The sequence below is a fragment of the Vombatus ursinus genome, unplaced genomic scaffold (genome assembly GCF_900497805.2).
Source record: "Vombatus ursinus unplaced genomic scaffold, bare-nosed wombat genome assembly UNPS02014780.1, whole genome shotgun sequence".
NCBI classification, from domain to species: Eukaryota; Metazoa; Chordata; class Mammalia; order Diprotodontia; family Vombatidae; genus Vombatus; species Vombatus ursinus.
In genome coordinates, this window is record NW_020954558.1 from 1473308 (window position 1) to 1493733 (window position 20426).

General features: G+C 37.3%; 1 protein-coding gene across 1 annotated transcript in view; it reads right to left on the reverse strand.

Annotated features, from left to right (window-relative positions):
- Positions 1 to 20426, reverse strand: part of RRM1 (ribonucleotide reductase catalytic subunit M1) — a 38700-nt gene continuing 18274 nt past the window's right edge. Inside the window, exons 9-19 of the mRNA XM_027866315.1 lie at positions 19564 to 19647; positions 18463 to 18624; positions 18003 to 18082; positions 15745 to 15946; positions 13924 to 14073; positions 12835 to 13056; positions 10957 to 11033; positions 8137 to 8272; positions 6612 to 6707; positions 3302 to 3490; positions 1 to 765 (exon numbers count right to left, since the gene is read on the reverse strand). Of these exons, the coding sequence (XP_027722116.1) occupies positions 580 to 765; positions 3302 to 3490; positions 6612 to 6707; positions 8137 to 8272; positions 10957 to 11033; positions 12835 to 13056; positions 13924 to 14073; positions 15745 to 15946; positions 18003 to 18082; positions 18463 to 18624; positions 19564 to 19647 (1584 nt within the window). The 3' untranslated portion in view covers positions 1 to 579. The remainder of the gene's footprint in view (positions 766 to 3301; positions 3491 to 6611; positions 6708 to 8136; positions 8273 to 10956; positions 11034 to 12834; positions 13057 to 13923; positions 14074 to 15744; positions 15947 to 18002; positions 18083 to 18462; positions 18625 to 19563; positions 19648 to 20426) is intronic.

The window sequence follows — 20426 nt, forward strand, 5'->3', positions numbered from 1 at the left end:
TTCATCTTTTAAGAGGAAAGTGTGCATTTTTATTTCAGATTGACCTATAGGTCAGCCCCGTTTCCACATGAGGATCCCGGAACAAATCAGAAGAGGGATAAGATCCAAAACATCTTGGGAAAAGCCATTTCTGGGTGGTTTAGTGCTAAATACTGATAAGGCAGAGAAACCCAAGCTGCCTGGTGGGGGTAAGTGTACCAGCAATTCTCATGAGCCAGCAATCTGCTTTTACCTCTAGTGGTAACAATACCAGCCTAAAAAGAGCCTCAGCTGGTAAGATGACAGTCTGTGGAGGATACTCAGTCAGCATAGGGCCCAGGGAAGTGACTGAGTCTCATATGCCCATGTCTTCTTTCCTGCTCATCCACTGAGTCCAAGATGACTTCTTCACTCCCAAGACACAGCAGAAAAATATTTTCATCCTGCACTGAAATAGTACTTGATATGCATTGATCATTTCCTTGCACTAAAGTCCAGCAAAGCCTCACCTCTTCAAGCAAATTTACTACATCTATCTATGCCCAAAGAGACAGTGTGGCTTCCAAAGAAGTGCTGGCCTCCTCTTCTGATTCTTCCTTCTCAGGATCCACACATTAGGCACTCATCTCTGTTCTCTAAAGAGCAAACCATGGCTGCTGTGTTCCTCTCCTTTTCTTCATCCTTCAACACCTTCTCCTTCTCCTTCAGCTTTTCCTTATTCAGAGTGAATTGAATGGGGTTAGCTGCTGGTCTTGTCCTCAAATAATACATGCCAGTCTTTAGGCCCTATAAGGAGAACATTATAACTATTAATAAGAGTCTACTCATCAGAATATTTAGAAGACCAAATCTAATGTGACTGCCTCACTTACTTGGCTCTCAAAATCCCACTTTAATCTACTCGTTTTGATGGCATAAGAAAGGTGTCCTTGAAACTTCAACAACTGATAAATGTACTTTACATCTTTAAAATGCACTATTCAAGCAGTAGTATAAGACATATACACAGATAACTATAACACATGATAATAATGCTGATAATGATGACTGACATTTACATACATTTTGAAAATTGTATATATCTCATTTGAACCTCACAACTACCCTGTGAGGTAGGTGCTACAGGTAATATTATCCTCTCTTTAAAGACAAGGAAGTTGAAGCTCAGGTCATGGGGCTGGTCCATGGATAACACAGTTATTCAGTATCTGAAGTGGGATTTGAATCCAAATTTTTCTGACCGCACAACCCAGCATTCTACCCACTAAACCAATGATAAGTGTCAGAAAGATAAGCAAAAAAAAGTGGTGTGTGATGACTTGAGGGGAAAAGGTGTTAGTATGGAGAAACAAGGAAAAGTTTCTTGAAGGATGATGTGTATTTATGATTTTAAGGATGGTTAAGAATTCACAGAGAAAAATGGGTGAAAGGACATTACAGGTATAGGGAACAGCAAGAACAAAAAAGGTAGGAAAATAGAACACATATTAGGGGCAATTAGGTTCACATGAGAAGTCCAAGAAATTCATACTATGAGCCAAGGCTGGAAAGGTAGAGGTGGCTTAGAATGCCAAGCAAAGTCGTTTGAATTTTATTGAGGATACAGTAAAGATCCGTGACTGCAAAGGTCCAGAGGCAGAGTGATATAAGCAGTATCTTTCAGAACCACCAGTATACCAGTTTCACTGAAATAGAAAGTGCAGAAAAAGAGATAAGGAAAACATAAGGGCCCAGAACTTGGAGGGTTTTGAATGCCAACCTAAAGAGTCTGGACTTCATCCTGTACAAGGAAACTATCCAAAGTTTTTGAAGCAGGGAAGTGACAAGCACAAAGCAGTAATTTATAATGGTTAGTCTGGTGTTAGTGTGACAAATGATACCAGTTAATGTATATTACAAGAGTCAAGACATAAGGGGATAAGAGCCTAGGGGCTAATGTTGTTGTATGTGAATGGGGAAAAAAAATTTTTTTAATGAAAGAAAATGGTGCCTGGTTAGATGTGATAGAAGGAGGAGAGACAGAGAGGGAAGAAACAAGTATTTATTAAGTACCTACTATGTGCCAGGAACCATACTAAGCACTTTACAAATATTATCTAAACTGATCCTCACAACAAACCTGGGAGGTATTAAGTACATTTTACAGTTGAGGAAACTGACACAAGTTAAATCCAAGGTCACACAGCTAGAAAATGCATGAAGCCAGATTTGAACTCAAGTCTTCCTGACTCCAGGCCCAGCACTCTTATGCCCTGAAACACCTGGCTACAGTTGAGGATGAAAATTCTGAAGTCATATACATAGAAGTGATGACAACTAAAGCTGTGAGGGTAGATGAGTGGAAAGAGAGAAAAAAGAGAAGTAAAAGAACTGAGTGAGCCTTGAGGCTTCTTTCCAAGAAGACAGGACAGCCAACCAAAGAAAGAAAAAGTGGCCAAAAGAAAAGAAAGAAAACCAGGACAAGGTACTGTCAAGGGAGCTAAGAAAGGAAAAAGAGTTTCAGGGAGTAAGAAGACAGTGTCAAATGCTACAGACAAGTTAAGGACAATGACCACTGGGAAAGCCCACTTTTCTAAGTCTTAAATGTCATCATCTACAAAATTAGGGAATTTGGACTACAGAATCTTCAAGGTCCCTTCCAGTTCTGAAATATCATGATTCTATTTCTTGGTGTCGCTGAAGTGAACAATTTCAACAGAGTAATGAGAAATGAAAGCCAGAGTAGGAGTTAGAATGGGTGGTGAAGAAACTAAAGTAATGGCGGTCCCACTACATCCTATTTAACACTTTGCAAAATATTCAATACATAAAAACTAAATACTCCCCAAAATAGTCCTATAAACTCCTATGTGTACCTACTTTCATAAAAAATCCCGTATTAACCACCCTGTGATCACCCCTCATAAGCATATTATCAGCTATCTTTAAAGATCTTTAAAATGAAATAACTACTACTGAGAGACTGCTGTATACAATGACAGGTATATGTAAAATGCCAGTTGCCCAAATTTCCTAAAAACCACAAAGTGGAGAAACAAATAAAGGTAAAGGGGCAGCTGGGTGGCGCAGTGGACAGAGCACCAGCCCTGAAGTCAGGAGGACCAGAGTTCAAATACAGCCTCAGACCAAACACTTGACACTTACTAGCTGTGTGACCCTGGGCAAGTCACTTAACCCCAATTGCCAAAACAAACAAACAAACAAACAAACAAAAAGCAAATAAAGGTAAAGAAAAGAACTCCATGTTAATATTGCTGACATTAAACCTTTAGCGTCTAAAATGCAATGACTTGCTAAGTCTTCTTTGTAAACCTTCACTAACCTGCTTCCAACCATAGAAGTGCATGCTGGTGAGTTTGCCATAGTTAGGCTCAGCAATGTGGATATTCAAAGACTGACTCTGATCAATGAATGCTCCTCTATCAGCTGCCATCTTGATAACAGTTTTCTGTGAGATTTCCCACACCGTCTTATAGAGTTGCTTCAGGTCTTCGGGAATTTCAGGGATACTCTGTAAGAAGGAAAAGAGCAAACTCATTTTCTCTCAATCTTGAAGAAGACAACATGAACCACAATGATATAAAGGAAAATAAATTCTGTAAGACTTCAGAACTCTGACCAATGTTGTTATCAATGGTGACTTCAGAGGACTGATTGATGAAGCTTACCTTCTATCTCTTGATAGAATAAAGCATGTATTTTCAAACATGGTCAATGTGTAAATTTGTTTTGCCTGACTGTATTTATTTGTTACAAGAGAGATTTAGGGAGGAGGGGGAGGATAGTCAGCAAGAAGTCACAGGGAATTAAAAATGACATTTATAAAAAGCTTTTTTAACATTTATATATAAATGACATTTATATCAAGCTTTTTTTTTTAAGAATGAAGGGTTGGGAAGGGGTGGGGGGTGGAGGGAAAAACACCATAAGCAGAGAATACTGGCCAGAAAATTAAGTCCTAGACTGAATGTCTTGCTCGATACGAAACTTTTGAATTCTACTACTTGTAAATCAGCAAGCCACCTAACACCTACCAAATACATCACAGGAATACTGTGGATTTAAAATAAAAGCCCAAGAAAGACAGGGAAACAAGATGTGTCTTAGACTTGCTGATGGCTTACAGCAAGCAACAACCATACAAAGGCAAGGAACCAAATTTTCACTTTGCTCCTCTGCAATAATCTCTGAAGAAGAGAAGTCCCCATTTGCCAAAGCTAATCCTCACTTATACCTTTGATTCATTCCCTCCAGAAGTTTGTCCCAAAGATCATTCTCTAACTCCTTTTCTGATCTTCTATCTCTCCCTATCTCTGGCTCCTTCCCCAATACATTCAAATATACTCAAATTATCATTTCTTTCCTGCTTTCACTGATAAACTTCTAGAAAGTCATTTATACTCACTGCCTCCATTTCCTTACTAGGTTACCTACTCAGTTTACAACCCACCTTTCAACTGAAACTTATCTCTCAAAAGTTTGCCAATGATCTCTTAAATACTAAAATTCAGTCATTCTACAACTACTGTGAGCTAATTATGTCCTCTGTTTGGATGCTCTTTCTTCTCTTGGTTTCTAGTCATTCTGGAAAGAAATTCAGAACTATGCCAGAAAAGTCATTAAACTGTGCATCCCCTCTGACCCAACAACATTATCTTGGCCACTACCCCAAAGAGACCAAAAAAAGAGGAAAAGATACTATATGTACAAAAATACATAGCAGTTCTTTTTGTAATGACAAAGAACTGGAAACTCAAGGGATGCCAATCAACTAGGGAATGGTTGAACAAATTATGGTACCAAAATGTAATAGAATTTATAGTACTATAAAAAATGAAGAGATTGTTCCAAAGAAAACTGAGAAGACTTGTACAGACTGATGCAGACTGAAGCATCAACAAAGCAGAAACCAGCACAATTGAGTAAAACCAGAACAATTTATACTATAAAATCAACATTGTAAAAGGGAACAATTTTAAAAGACTAAAGAATTCTGATCAACACAATGATCAATTATGATCCTTTCGAACTGATGATGAAGAACATACCTACCTTCTATGAGAGAATTTAATGGGCTGTTACACAGAGACAGATATGGCCAATATAAAAATTTGTTTTGCTTGACTATTATTTGTTAACAAGAGTTTTTGTTTTTTTCCCCTCAGAGGACAAGGAAGAATGGTTAAGAAAAAATTAATGCTTCATAATGGGGGAAAATCTTTTGAATGTTTTTAAGAGTTTTCTATTCTCATAAATCCCTGCCACAGTCACCCACAGTCAACACAATCAGGAGGTATCTGAAGTTAGATTCATGCCCAGATTTCTCCTGACTTTCTAGTACTGAATTCTTTCCACTATGCCATGCTGCCTTAATTAAGGGGTCACTACAGACTTTGAAGAAAAGTTTCAACAGAGTGTTTAGAACAGAAGACAAGCTGCAAGGAATTGAGAAGTGTTTAAGTAACAAGGAAACGGGCTGAATGTGGTCTACCCTTTTTGGGAGTTTGGCAGTAAAGAAAAGAAAGATACAGGACTAACAATTTGAAGAAATAAGATTTGAGGGTAGGAGAGAGGGAGGAAGGAAACAGAAAGAGAGAGAGAAAAATAAAGGGAGAGAAGCAGAAGGAAGAAACAGGGAGAAGGGGATTTATAGAGGAAAAGGGAGAAGCCTAGAGTATGAGGAAAATTAATTCAGCAGACTCCCCAAGGAAAAAGGAAGAGGGATCAAGCACATAAATTATAGAGTGATCCTTGGCAAGGAAGAAGAGAGTCCTCTCAGATTGAAAGGAAGACAGGATAAGGGAAAACAAAGTTTTGAGGGAGTTTAAAGAGGTTCAGCAAGGATGAGTGAGCTCAAGATAAACTGACAAGGATGAACACTGAGAGAGAGAGGTTGTGGAGCTGGGAGCTAGAGGACACAATATAGAACAGCTGCAGTAGGGGATTCAAAAACAAAGGACCATGTAGCAGGCATCAGAAAGGACCTGGGAGCTGCCCACAAAGGCTCAGCAATAGGAATGAAAGGCAAATAGAAAGAGGGACTCAAGGTCAAAATAAGAAGGGTAGGGGCAGCAGGAGGACCAAGGAACAAAGGTTTCAAGTGGAGAGGGCAGTGAGTTGTTATAATGGATAACTATGCGGTCAAGCTTCTGAAGGGCAGCAATGATGCTGGGGAATTCATATTTACTCATTCTTGTACTACTTATCTCACAGGGTCTTTAAGTGTTATCAGCCCCATTTCCGTCCATTATGAATTTTAAACAAATGATCTGAAAGGGACCCATAGGCTTCATCAGATTACCAAAGGGGTCCATGACATGTAAAGGTTAAGAACTCCTGGCCTCGGGGATCAGAATTACAGGTTTACTGACTTTAGTCACTCCTGACCTTTTAATTATGTTTTCTCTCTTAACTTCAAGTCATCACTGAACAGATAACTGAAAGGTAAGGATTGTTTGGCCCATGCATTATACTGTCTGTGACTGAGTGCTAGGAAATGACAGAGACTTGCACAGAAACGTGCCCTATAATAAATCCTACCCAATATTACGCTCTGGGAGAAATATGGTCTGTTGAGCAGGGGGCAGAGGGACAGCAAGGTTAATATCACACACTTCACTCTTATTTTGTACCTGTATGGAGCCGTTACATGCAATGATCTGGTTTTTCATCTCTTCATTCCATAGGCCTCGCTCTGTCAGATCCTTCAGCAAATGTGGATTCACAATCTGAGAAGAATGGTAAATAAGATATAAAATAGAGAATACTCAATAATGTTCAACTCAATATAACAAATTACAATGCAATGTTAAATAACAATTGAATACTCAAAAGTGACTGCTATAAAATTACAAGCAAGCCCCAAAGAAGAAATAAGAGAGCTGCACCTCATGCTTTTGCAGAGGTGTGAGGTCTTTGAATGTAGAATATTTCATGTAGTTTCAGGCTTTTTCTTTTTTTTTTTTTTTGTCTTTTTTTGGTGAGGCAATTGGGGTTAAGTGACTTGCCCAGGGTCACACAGCTAGTTAGTGTTATGTGTCTGAGGCCGGATTTGAACTCAGTTCCTCCTGACTCCAGGGCCAGTACTCTATCCACCGCGCCATCTAGCTGCCCCAGTTTCAGGCTTTTTCCAAGTACTGATTGGTTTTGCAGACTTTTTTCCTACTCTTACTCTTCTTTCTTTAAAAAATATTATTTATTATATGAGATGGCTCTCTAGGAGGAAGCAGAGGGAGGAATATTGGGAGAAATTCTAATGAAGGCAAAACATGAGATATCAATACGAATATTTTTTAAATAAGAGAAAAAAAGAGAAATAAGAAAGCAACCATAAAAACAAATACAGGAATACAAATTTACACATTCAGAGCCCCAAGGAACGAGGCTATTAAACAACTGTTTAAAAACAGGCTGTGAAGCAAATAAGAATTTAAATAAAGTCCAAAGCTCCCATCTATAACACTTGAACTGTATATACAGTTTCAGAGTCTAAGTATTTAAGAGTGAGAAGGGTCAGTGAGCATGTTGCAGTCTGGGTGCATTTCCACTGATGGTGTCATTAAAAAACACAGCAAAAGAACAATAGATAATTAAGAAAAAATTGAAGTAAATCCTCCAAAACTTCAATAAATCAAATTCCAGATAAGGGATTTCACATTCAAATACCATAAAATCATAATACGCAAGAAATGGAAAGGCTTTTTAAAAGTCATTTTATTTAACCCCTTCATTTTAATGATGAAGAAATTAAGGCCCAAAAAGAAGTGACTTGTTCAAGATCATACAACAACACATCACAGATTCTTAACCAACATGGTTAGAATGTTAAGTTCCTTGCAATCGGGGATTGTTTCATTCTTTGCATTTATAGCTCCAGCACCTTGTAAATAGCAAACTTAGTAAATGATTGTTGATTGATGGCTACAAAGAATCAAGAATTAGCTAAAGTCAAAGTACGTGATACCATAAGAACTAAGAGAACTTACAGAGAGATTAGTCTGTTCTCCAACCTACATCTCTTATTCCATTTAGGTTTTATCAACATAGCCTCAAGAAGCCAAAGTAGAAATAAGTACATACTTAAAATTAACTGAGCAGTAAAGCAGGTTAGCTGTCCCAGTTCTTAAAAGATATTTTCCAACTCGGTAATTTCCTCACCTGAAATTCTCCCGACAGAACTCTCCGAGTATAAATGTTGCTGGTGTAAGGTTCAATGGACTCATTATTCCCTAAAATCTGAGCAGTAGAGGCAGTTGGCATTGGGGCAAGCAGTAAACTGTTTCTGATGCCATACCTAAGGGGAAAAAAAGCAAAATAATGTGGTATTACCTCCAGAGCTAAAATCTGCCAAAATCACTGGAATGTAAGCTACTGGAATGGAAAGCAACTGTAACGAACAGGTAGGGGGGTGGTTTGATTCATTACAGAGGCAACAGAGGCTTCACTGCTAAGAGTGAATGACTATAACAATTACACTGCTGGTGTCTCTGTGTCGGCAGTACCCAACATTCCCTAACCTATACCCAATATACCCTGGCCTATGCCACCCACATTTTGGGACCCAGAGGACACCGCCTGCTTAATAATGCCTTGCAAATAACTGGCACTCGATACATATTTGTCTATTTCATGAAATTCAACCTATTTTAGGGTATAAATATGTACATATTTGACAAACTTATACCATATACCTAACATGCATACATTTCTTAACACTAAGTATTTTTATCACCATTCTCTCTATAAGAAAAAATCTGATTCAAAACATGTTTTGACTATCACAATTTTCTCTTCGACTATCAACTGCTACAAGGATCCCTATAGGAGTATAAGAGAACAACTTCTCCAGACCATGAAATCACCAGAGAGGTTAATAGTGGGTAATGTTCAAAGTGAATACCCAATAATAATTTATGCATGACAGTACACAAAGGTATTGAAAATAAAGCATCCTCTTTCAGAGAAATCTCATCCAGTTTTTTCCTTGTCTCCCCTGAAAGCATCCATAGGGACACCTCCTACATGAGGCAGTTCTTTGTCTAGTAATACCAGGTAGCCAGTTTGTACGGCCCCTCCTTCACCATCCACTGCTAGATCTTATACATATGAAATCATCTGTGCTTTAACAGATGAGCAGTTCGGTACCCTGGATGGAAAACTGACTGACAAGTCATAACCTCACTGGTAAAGGGGAGATACTACCTTTCTCACAACCTTACAGGTAAAAACCAAATGTGATAACAGATGTGAAACTACTTTGAAAACTACCTTTCCCCATTAAGCCTCTAAGTTCCTAAATGAAAAGGAGCCTACCATGTCCCCATATTTTGTACCCATGGATTTACACAGCATTTACCATACTACTCTGCACCCTGATGATTCTGATTCATGTCTAATTATAACACACAGAGGTTTTTGACCCGGAAGTCACTAACTCTGCAACCACAAGCAAAAAATGATTCCTCATTCCCCCACCTCAGTTTCTTAACCTATAAAATGGAGACACCATGTACTAGATAGCCTGGTGTTAATAAACACAAGGTTGGACTTTGAGCCAAGAAGACAGGCTCAGATTCCACTTCACAGACATATTAGTCATATGACCCTAAGCAAGTTAATCTCTCTCAGCCTCATTTACCTCATATGGAAAACAAGGAAAACATCCAAAACTCTTACCTTAGTCTTTTTGTAAAGGTTAAATAGCTAATATAAATAAAAGGCTTTCAAAATCATAAAATACCATGAGTGTCAGATACTACTAATAATTATCTCAGTGGTTTTTAGTAATAGCTATCATTTATATATACTTTAAGTTTTGCAAAGCACTTTACATACATTAATTCATTTGGGGACTTTTCTAAGGACCAAGTAAGATAACATACATAAAAGTGCTTTTAAAAGATAATATGTATGTATGTATCTATCTATATACGCATATGTATGTGTGTGTGTGTGTGTGTGTGTGTGTGTGTGTGTGTGTGTATTTCTATGCATTCCCGATCATTAGTAAGTGCTACCTCCACCATTATTGATCACACCATTACCATGAACTCTCATTCTATGCAATTCTTGGCTATAAATTTCTATCAATTCTTCTACAGAGGATATACCCAATGTTCTAGAGGCCTTTCTTTGGCTTTTAAAAATATTTTGTGTATGCCAATGCAGCAGTCTATCCCTGCAGTATCAGCCCAACTCCTTTTCCAGTCATAAACACCCAGAAAAGGAGTTTTCTAAGAACTGTACTGTTTCTACTAATTTTACATGAAACTACAAAGGATTTGTTATTTGTCAGTGACAGGCAATTCTCTCCACTGTTGCAGATTACATTCTATCTATGACTGAGTAGTTAAGTCTCAGGGCACATAAACATTAGACTTACCTAGCGTCATACAGCTAGTGTCAAAGATGGATATGAACAAAAATATGACTCCAAATTCAGAACTCTATTCAAATGACACTGCTTTTACATTAATATTAATAAAACATCCTCCAGCTACTTCCTATTGTATACATTAAGGATTTTGGAGATGATCTCTAGGCAATACTGACTAAAATACTTGTCTTCATGTTAATGTTAACAGTCTTCACGGTATAAAGCACTTATAAAAGAAAATTTTAAAAAATCTAAACCTAGGTTCCATTCCTTACTCAGGAAATCATCTTGCCCATAAGTCTTAGAAGACTCTTCATCTGCAAAATCTACAAAGCCCTACTTGTTGAGATTTTTTCCCTAGTCAAAATTTACCAAAGACTGCCTACCAAAATCTTCCTCAGCAATTCTTAATTTATTTTTGTGCATTTGAGCAAAATCCACCTATACGCCCAACATGGCTAAGCTGCGAACAATTTTAGTGGTTGAAGGGAAAACTCAGCACTTGGTGAAATGAATGAGTAACTAAAAGTAACTACTTTGGGACTAATCTGAGAAACTGGATCCTTGGAAAAAAAAACAAACCTGCTTACATATTTACTCACTTTGCAATCTTTTCCTTGAGAACCTTCCAGTCCCACAGGTCTGTAGGAGTGACATTCCACATATCATATTGAAGAATCTGAAGAAGAAACAATCCAAATTTATCACAAACCACCCAAAACTAGCTCAAAATTAAGTTAAAACCATCAAAAAAGTTCCATCAAAGTTATGGAAAAGAATTCTGCAATTGTCCTAACAAGTTTTCCTCATTGCCAAATATTGAACAGGCCCAAACCAGGAAGGCTGAAAGAAGACTCTGATCTCCCCTCACCTTTACTGATCCTTCTCCAAAGAAATCAATTTAAATTGATAAACCAAGAAAAATTTAGGAAAAAAAAACAACCCTAAATCAAAATCATGACCAAATTCAAAACCACAAGTCAAAGCTAGCTACCTTAAAAATGATCTACATTTGGTATTCAAAGTCTCATAAAAGGCATGTACACTATAAAATGTTTAAATTCCTAAATGGCCAGGAATGTGATGTCATCCAGGGGCTGCTCTGTATAGACTCCTAGTACGAACATGCCTGTTTAGAATGTATTAAAACCCAATAGTGCCAACTTAATCCTCCTTCAGATTTGCTTAATGTAATCCAATTAGCATGTCCTGTTTACAGTGAGAAAACAGATTATTATTTTTAATATATATAGCTGTGTATGTATATGTATTATATATAACAATGTATAATACATAACATGTTATATGTTATATTAACATATTGGCACACATTAATATGTTAGATATATTAATACTAATAATATTATATCTATCTTTCTATGAATGAGACATGACTAAAAAGTAGGTCACATAAAAAAGATCTAGAAGTTTGGAGAGATTGCAAACTTTGAGTCTGCAATTGAGTCAGCAGCATTACTGAAAAAATTCAATGCAATCTTAGGTTGAAGTAATAGAAGCATAATATCAAGAGTTAAGGAGGTCATAAACCTACTGTACTCCACTCTGGTAAGATATCCTCTATAGCAGTGGTGAGTTCTGAGAACCACACTTCAAATGGGATGACAAACTTAAACAAATCCAAGATAGATGACAAGGACCAGTGATAATTTTGTAGCCTGAGAACATTTCTACCAAAGGAGTTATTAAGATATACAGCAAGTTTGCAATAAATATTTTTAAAAATAAAGGTATGTACCCCCAAATCTTAAAAAAAAAAAAAAAAAAAGATTCCTGATATAGGAAATCACACCTGAATATTATAGAATCATAGAGCTGGAAAGGTATTTTAAAAGTCATTCTATTTACCTCCTCACTTTAACGATGAGGAAAATAAGACCCAAAAAGAATCTCAAAATCATGTGATACAAGGACTAGTTGAAGAAATAGGAACATTTATCCTGGAGGGATCAATATTTTACAGTATCTGAAGGGCTGTCAAGGATTACACTTGTTTTGTTTAGTTCTAGAAAGCAGAACCAGGACCAAATGGTTGAAGTTCCACAAAGGCAGATGGTGATCAATAGGGGAGAAAAAGGTGTTTAGAGCTGTTAAAATAGAATTGGTTGCCTAGAAAAACATAAAATTCTCCAATACTGGAAAACTTCAAGTAAAGGTTGAATCACTACTTATTCAGAATGTGACAGAAGAGATTTACATTTCAAGTAAAGGTTTGCCTATATGACCTTTAAGGTTCCTTCCAAGTCTAAGAATCTATAAATTGAATTATACTACAGTTATTTATGTGGGAAAGAATCACATTTCAGATAACATGGGTAATGGCAATAGTCACTTAAAGCAGTAATTTTCACTGTTGCAGAAATGAGTATCCCATTCTAAGTACAAGCAGAGAGTTTAGACAAATCCTCTCAAATCTAGAGGGTACAAGTGCATACCAATAAATGTTTCATCCATTTACTTACTCCTTTGCTGACTGGAGAACCTTCATATGTTTCATATGGGCCATACTCCTTGGCCAAATCACAGCTGGCTTCCAAGGCTCCATAATAAATGGTTTCAAAGATCTGTTTATTCAGTAACTGGGCCTCTGGACTCTCAAAAGGATATCTCATCAGGATAAAAGCATCAGCTAGACCCTGCACTCCAATACCAATGGGGCGATGACGTTTATTTGATAAACTTGCCTTAGTATCAGTTCATAAAAAAAGGAAGAAAAGGAAAAACATGACCATTCAAATGACAATTCACATTTCCATGGTGTTTTATAACTTACAAACTTCTTTCCTCACAACAACCCTGTGAGGTAGCGTTTAGTACAAAAATTGTTACCCCTCTCCGCATTTTACAAAAGAAGAAACTAAGGTTCAGAGAGATCAAGCAATTTGCCCACAGTCAGAAAGTATCAGAGCCAGGAACTCCCATCTCCTAACTCTGAGTCCAATAACTTTACAAATGCATGCTGCCTGACACACACTGTCCTTATACACCAAAATCCTTCAGTAATCCAAGTGTGTTTAATAAGTTTTTTTCACATTACAGATGAACACAGCCTTAACAAGGGTGATCAGTTAGCTATTTCTAGTCTTTATCACTCACACGATATTGTCCTTTCTCAACAGAAACTGAAAAGATCGTCAACCAATAACCTTTCCCAAGTAGTATACGCTAAAAAAAGTAATAACTTCTTTCAAATTGTTACTAGCCACAATCTACAGGATCAGTTGTTTTTCCAATAAGGCATGAAGTTAATTTCACAATTTAGTAAAAGTGAAATAAAGAGCAAAAAAACTTTACAAAGTCAAAGAACATTGTTTTCTCAAAATAGTACTGGATATAAATACTTCTGATAGCAACAGGCCACCAAATAACAGTCAAGAGAATCCTAATACATATCTTTTGGGGCAGCCCATATTACAAAAATTAGTTTATCAAATGTATTTGCAATAAGGTACAAGGGCTCTAATAACTATTTGCTCACAGAAATATCAATTTCTTTGTCCCTGGACTCTAGCACTTACTAAGGTTAAATAAAAAAATCTAACTAATCATACCTCTGGGACTGGGTAATAATTGATGTCAATAATCTTATTTAAGTTTCGAACAATGACTTTGGTGACCTCGGCCAGTTTCTGGAAATCATATGTGTGCTCCAATGTGACAAACATATTCAGGGCCAAAGAAGCCAAGTTACAGACTGCAACCTAGAATACAAAGTGATTACAAGTTAGATACCACTGAGGTTAAATACACAGTCTCAATTTCCTCAGAACTGTCAATGAATATTATGCTCAAATCTCCGGATTATAATCTTAGCTTCAACATCCTTCTTTTTTACCCATAGTATATCCCACTTCTTCTCTTACTCATGCCAATTTTCCTCTATCATCTTTCTGGTTTCTAGAAATTTAGGATCTGCCCTCTCCTCTATTTCTCACTAAGTACAGTATCTAGTTATTTCACAAGTGGATAATTGTTGGAAAGATAATAAAATATGGAAAGTCAGTGTTAGAAGGGTTAGGAAAACAGAAACACTAATATATTGCTGGTGGCAAAGTACTGTTCCAACCATTTTGGAAAGCAGTTTGGAATTATACTAACAAAATAACTAAAATGTCCATCTTTGACCCACAGAGTCCACTGCAAGGTACCACCCTCCAAGGTGCTCAAAGATAGAAAGAAAAGTGTTCCATACACAAGGAAATATTGATAGCAGCATGGTTAAATACATGGTTTAATGGTACATAAAAGCAATGGAGTACAATTGTACCATAAGAAAAGATGATCATGAAGAATTCAAAAACAGTATGGGAAGACATATGTAATGATGCAGAGTGGAGTCACCAGAACCAGGAAAACAACAATGTAAATGCAGGCGCACACACACACACACACACACACACACACACACACACACTCTTAATGTGTTGCAGTTATAATGACTAAACTTGGGCCTAGAGAAGAGTTGAGAAAATGTATTTCTCTTCCTTCTAGTTACCATTTTTTCCCTTCTCTTTCTGATTCTCTGTTATAAAGGAATGGCTTCACTGGGTCAGGGAAGGAACAAGGACATATTTGGAAATGAAGGTAATATAAAAACAAAAAATAAACAAGTATTTTAGAAGTAGACATTTGCAGGCAGCTGCCCTGCAGGCCTCCTATCTCCAAAGTCTCCTCCCTCCAAGCTAACATTCTTCATTAAGAATCAACTTCCACATTGTTTCATTTTGATGTCACTCAAACCTGGCATTCCTAAATGCTAAGTTATGGGCTTATCCCCTTCCCCACCTCATCAGGCCCCACTTTATTTATTCTCCTTCTCTCCTCAGTCAAGGTTTCACCAAGTAAGCTGATGTAGTATGCCCAGTTTACAACTCATCCCCTCCAATCTCTGAAACTTCATGAGCTTTTCTCCCTCTATAAATAAAACAATGCTAGAAATCAAATAATCTAGTAAAATGCCTCATTTTACAGAGAAAGAAACTGAAGCCCAAGAAATACAACCCCTTCTCAAGATCACATTGCTTTACTTCCCCTATTTCACTATGTTTAATCCAGATCTGTGCTTTAACTTATTACCCGGCTCTTGTTCCCCTTTGGCCATGATTGTCCCTCACTAGACTAAGTACACGTGTGAGCTGGAGACTTCAATGTGTTGCGCCAGCCATCTTGTCAGTATTGTACACAAAAAACTTAAAGATCACTAAGTTATGGTGAGGACTATGCCTCCTACATTTTTTCAGCCTTTCTGTACCTACAACAGTGCTATGCCACTTATAAGAAAATGCTGAACACTCTTCCCATCCTTCAGGAGGAGACCAAAGTTAGCAAGAGATTTCACTGTACACTGAAGGGGACTACGCTCTTGCACTCACCTCATCTTTACTAGTATACTCTACTATCTCTGTGCACAAATTGCTGCATTTGATGGTTCCCAGGTTCTGCTGATTGCTTTTCCGATTACAGCTGTCTTTGTAGAGCATGTAAGGGGTCCCTGTCTCCGTCTGAGATTCAATGATGGCATACCAGAGCTGCTGGGCTTTTACAACTTTACGGACACGACCTTGCTTCTCATAACTGAAAGGCAAAGCCAAAGTGTTACCCTGAGTGTTCTAAAATTTTATTAAAGACAATGTGGACCAAGTTAGAGGAAAGAAAGACTATTCTAAATAATCAATTCTATTACAGAGTTCTACTTTAAGAACTGTGAAGACATGGGGGCAGCTAGGTGGTGCAGTGGATAGAGCACTGGCCCTGGAGTCAGGAGGACTTGAGTTCAAATCCGGCCTCAGACACTTACTAGCTAGCTGTGTAACCCTGAGCAAGTCACTTAACCCCCATTACCTCCAAAATTTAAAAAAAAAAAACAAAAACCTGTGAAGACAGACTACAAAGATGGAAGGAACTAGTTTTCAAAGCTCTCAAACACACGGGGTTTCCAAGTTTCCTCTTGTTTCTACTTTATTATGACCTTTACTTGCCAATATCCCCTCTTTCTTAATCTCTACTACTGCCCCAGCTGATCCTTGGTTCAGCAGGGATGCCTCCATTTCCCCCTTCCTTTTTGTGTTCTAGATCTGTGAATTCATTGATATAAGGAATTTGGGTTGTAAAAACTCCCTCTGCCTGTGCAAATTAGCAATTTATCTATAACTTAGTCTTTGAGAGTTGCTTGGCACACTGAAAAATTAAGTGACTTAACCATTGCTACATAGCTAGTATATATCAGAGGCAGAATAAGAATCCAGGTCTTCTTGACTCCAAGAGTAACCATCTAACCATACTCGATACTTAACTCTTCCCTTCCCTTAGTATAATCAAAACAGCATTGAGCTTCTAAAAATAAGAGAAATTTGGTAAAATACTGGCAGTAACAACTAGGCAATACAGAAGGTATCATGACCCCTATAGTGTGAGGTACCAACTGTGGAGGTCAAGTAAAAAGCAGAATCAGAAGAAAATCCCAGGAAAAAAAAAAGTTAGGTTCCCTTCCTGTCAACAGATAGATCTGTTTAGTACTGGTCTTGTTATTGTTGTTGTTCAGTCATTTCAGTCATGTCTGACTCCTCATGACCCCATTTGGAGTTTACTTGGCAAAGACACTGGAACAGTTTGCTATTTCCTTCTCCAACTCATTTTATAGGTGAGGAAACTGAGGCAAACAGAGTGAAGTTACCCAGAGTCACACAGCTAGTAAGTGTCTGAAGCTAGATTTGAACTCAGGAAGAGGAGTCTTCCTGACTCCAGGCCCAGCACTCTATCCACTGCGGCACCAAGCTGGTCAGTATCCCTTTAAAGTTACCCCATTCTTGACTTGTGAGCACTAACAGAGCACAGTAGGCAGCACACAGAGTTCAATGTATTCAAACTGTCTAATACAGTTAATATAAAGTTACTCCTACAGTTAATTAACCCTTCAAAAGTAGGCTTGATCTCTAAGCATTCTCCATAGATGATACAATAGACATTTTCCAGAATTCATTACCTGACAGAGCAAAATGAAAACCTTGTCTTTAATTTAAAAATAAAAACAAAACATTCAACAAAAGCTTCCAGAGACACAAAGAACAGGATGGGGGTACCCATGACAAAGGCTGAATGCCCATTTATATCTAAGCCTGTGTAATAAACATTCACCCATCTATCCAACAGATAGTCTCTACTGTTAAAGTACTTACAGTCTAGAAGGGGATAACATAAAAACACAGCAGGAAAATACAGTTTTATGTCATAGTTACATCAGAGAAACACAAAATAAAGCACTATTTATCAAGTCTAAGAAAAAAAAAATCAAGGTGCTTAGTAATTTAGTAATGAATTATATGCCTTCCCTGACATGTTACAGAAATTTGGCTATGAGGCCCAGATTCTCAGTAAATCAACATTTATTAAGCTGCTACTATATACAAGACACTGTGCTAGGGAAAAAGATATGGTTAAAGAATATTTTATTAGGGCAGCTAGGTGGCGCAGTGGATAGAGCACCGGCCCTGAGTTCAAATCTGGCCTCACATCAAACACTTGACATGTACTAGCTGTGTGACCTTGGGCAAGTCACTTAACCCTGATTACCTCACTTAAAAAAAAAACAAAACAAAAAAAGAGAATATTTTATTTTTTCCTTTTATCATACCTTTCATATAACTTCTCAAATTCTTCTCCCCAAACATCATCCAGACCAGGACACTCATTAGGACACATCAAAGACCAGTCCTACAAGAGGAAAAAAAACTCCTATAAGGGAATGTTAGTTACCTACTTCATCTCATAAGTCCTAATGTATGGGATAGGAAGTTCTTTCATTCTTTGTCCTACAAATGGGCTGTGGCAATAATTCTTTATCACTGACTCAGTCTTTTTTATACTGTTTCTTCTTTAAAGTCCTTTTTATTTATGTCAAATATCATCTATTTTAGATAATAAACCTCTAAAAGGCTGACACAACATCTTCTAACTTGCAATGTCCAGTATCTTACATGGAGCCACATGGAGGTAAGCACTCAACAAGCACTAGATAAAACAAGAGAAAAGAGAAATTTGCTAACTCACGTCATTCACTTACTTGACCTCCACATCTGGTATAAAGTACTCACCTGATTGTTCTCCACACGCTTCATAAAGAGATCTGGGATCCAGAGGGCAAAAAAAAGATCCCTGGCTCGCTGCTCTTCCTTCCCAGTGTTCTTCTTCAGATCAAGGAATTCAAAGATGTCTAAGTGCCATGGTTCCAAGTAGATGGCAAATGCCCCTGGCCGCTAAAAGGTAAATCATTGCTGTTTTAAGAACTAGTAGAATAATCCAAAGGCAACAATTCCTTAAAATTGTAGAAGAATTTTTATTTCCAAAGCATTTTCACATTCATTGCATCTCATTTGTTCCTCACTACAAAATATTATGAGATAGGCAAAGTAGGGACTGTTCCCATTTGACATATGAGGAAACTGAGCAGCGTGGTCAAATGGCTTGCTCTTCTATGGGGTAGCCAAATTTCAATAACATATCAGACCAGGCATGCAATTAGTCAACCATATGCTTTAAATTTATACCTAGATAGGTAAAAGAATGGACATCACAGAGAGCAAGATACAATTCTAATCCTTAGAGATGAAGCCAGCAATAAGACCTAGATAACTCCTAGATCAGTTTTTTTTCCCCTTTCAATGTCACCAAATGAATAAATATGTAAAGTTCAGAGAAGGGATTTACTTCCTTAACTCTAACCAGAAAAGTTGTTCCCTTCAGAAAAAGGGAGGACAAAAGGGAAACCTGTGATGCCAAGTGCTTTATGAACTAAAAATAGCAAATCAGAAGGGAGCAAGCTCACCACTAGACAATATATCAAAAATGATTATTATTTAAACACTCACAAGGGGCACTGCAGGTCAGGAGACCAAATCAGAATATACACACAAGTATTAACTTTATACTGACTGGCTCCCTCAACTTCTCTATATTTCAGTCTCCCCATCCATAAAATGACAATGAATTTTTTCTGACAATGATTTTTTAAACTTTATGAAAGACTTTATAAAAAGTGCCAAGACTTAAAAAGACATGAAGATTATCAGCTATTATTTTATAAAGCTCTCTGCAAAAATAAACTAAAACATAAAAGGCTTAACATTAAGAAACTGCACACAAGTGAGTTGCCTCACTGAAAGCAGACGTTGACCTTTAATTTTGATTCTGAATACCTTGTTACCCCCTTGATCCACATAGCGAGCTGTATTGTTGTACACTCTAAGCATCGGAACAAGCCCATTAGAATTGCCATTTGTCTGAAAGAAACAAACAAAAATCCTCAGCTCAATTGTCAGAGGAGTAGAGGAAAGAGCAAGATGGCCAAACAAAACAAATGACTCCAGTAGAAACCAAATTAGGTCCCAGTTCTTGGATACTAATCCATCAAGTTTCAACTTTCTTCTATCTCTTAACGCTTCCTTGAAAAAGTTGCTCAGCATAAGTAACGCAAGGAAAGGTAGAATATGACTCCACAACGCCTTTTTCATAGTGCAATATTCCAATTTTATATCAAAAGAGCCCCTAAACCAAATAAGGCTAATTTTAATTCTACATATAAAGCTCTTGATATAAAACTGCTTTACATGAGAATCTCAGTTTCTGTAAGAAAAGTAGTATGCTAAAGAAACAATTGGGGGATGGTTTGTTTGTTTTTTTTACATTTTCTTATTCAAAATATAAACATACCAATGAGTGCTCAAAAAATAACTGAATAAGCAAATCATAGGTTCTGCTACTCATAAGCTTGGGCAAGTCACTTCCTCTCTATGGACTTCAATTTTTTCATTTGTAAAATTAGAGAGTTAAAACAGATCACTTCTAAAGATCTCTCTCTTCCAGCTCCAAAATTTTATGATTCTATGAATGAACTGGTTCTAAGAGAAAAAGACAGATCAGAGAAATTTAAGTATCCTTTGGCTGAATCCATGGATTAGGGGGAGCCTCACAAATTAACCTGGCCACTCTGCCACAAGGCAATGCTGAAAAGAGTGAAAAAGATGAGTATATAAACAGCTCCACTCTTACATTATATGAA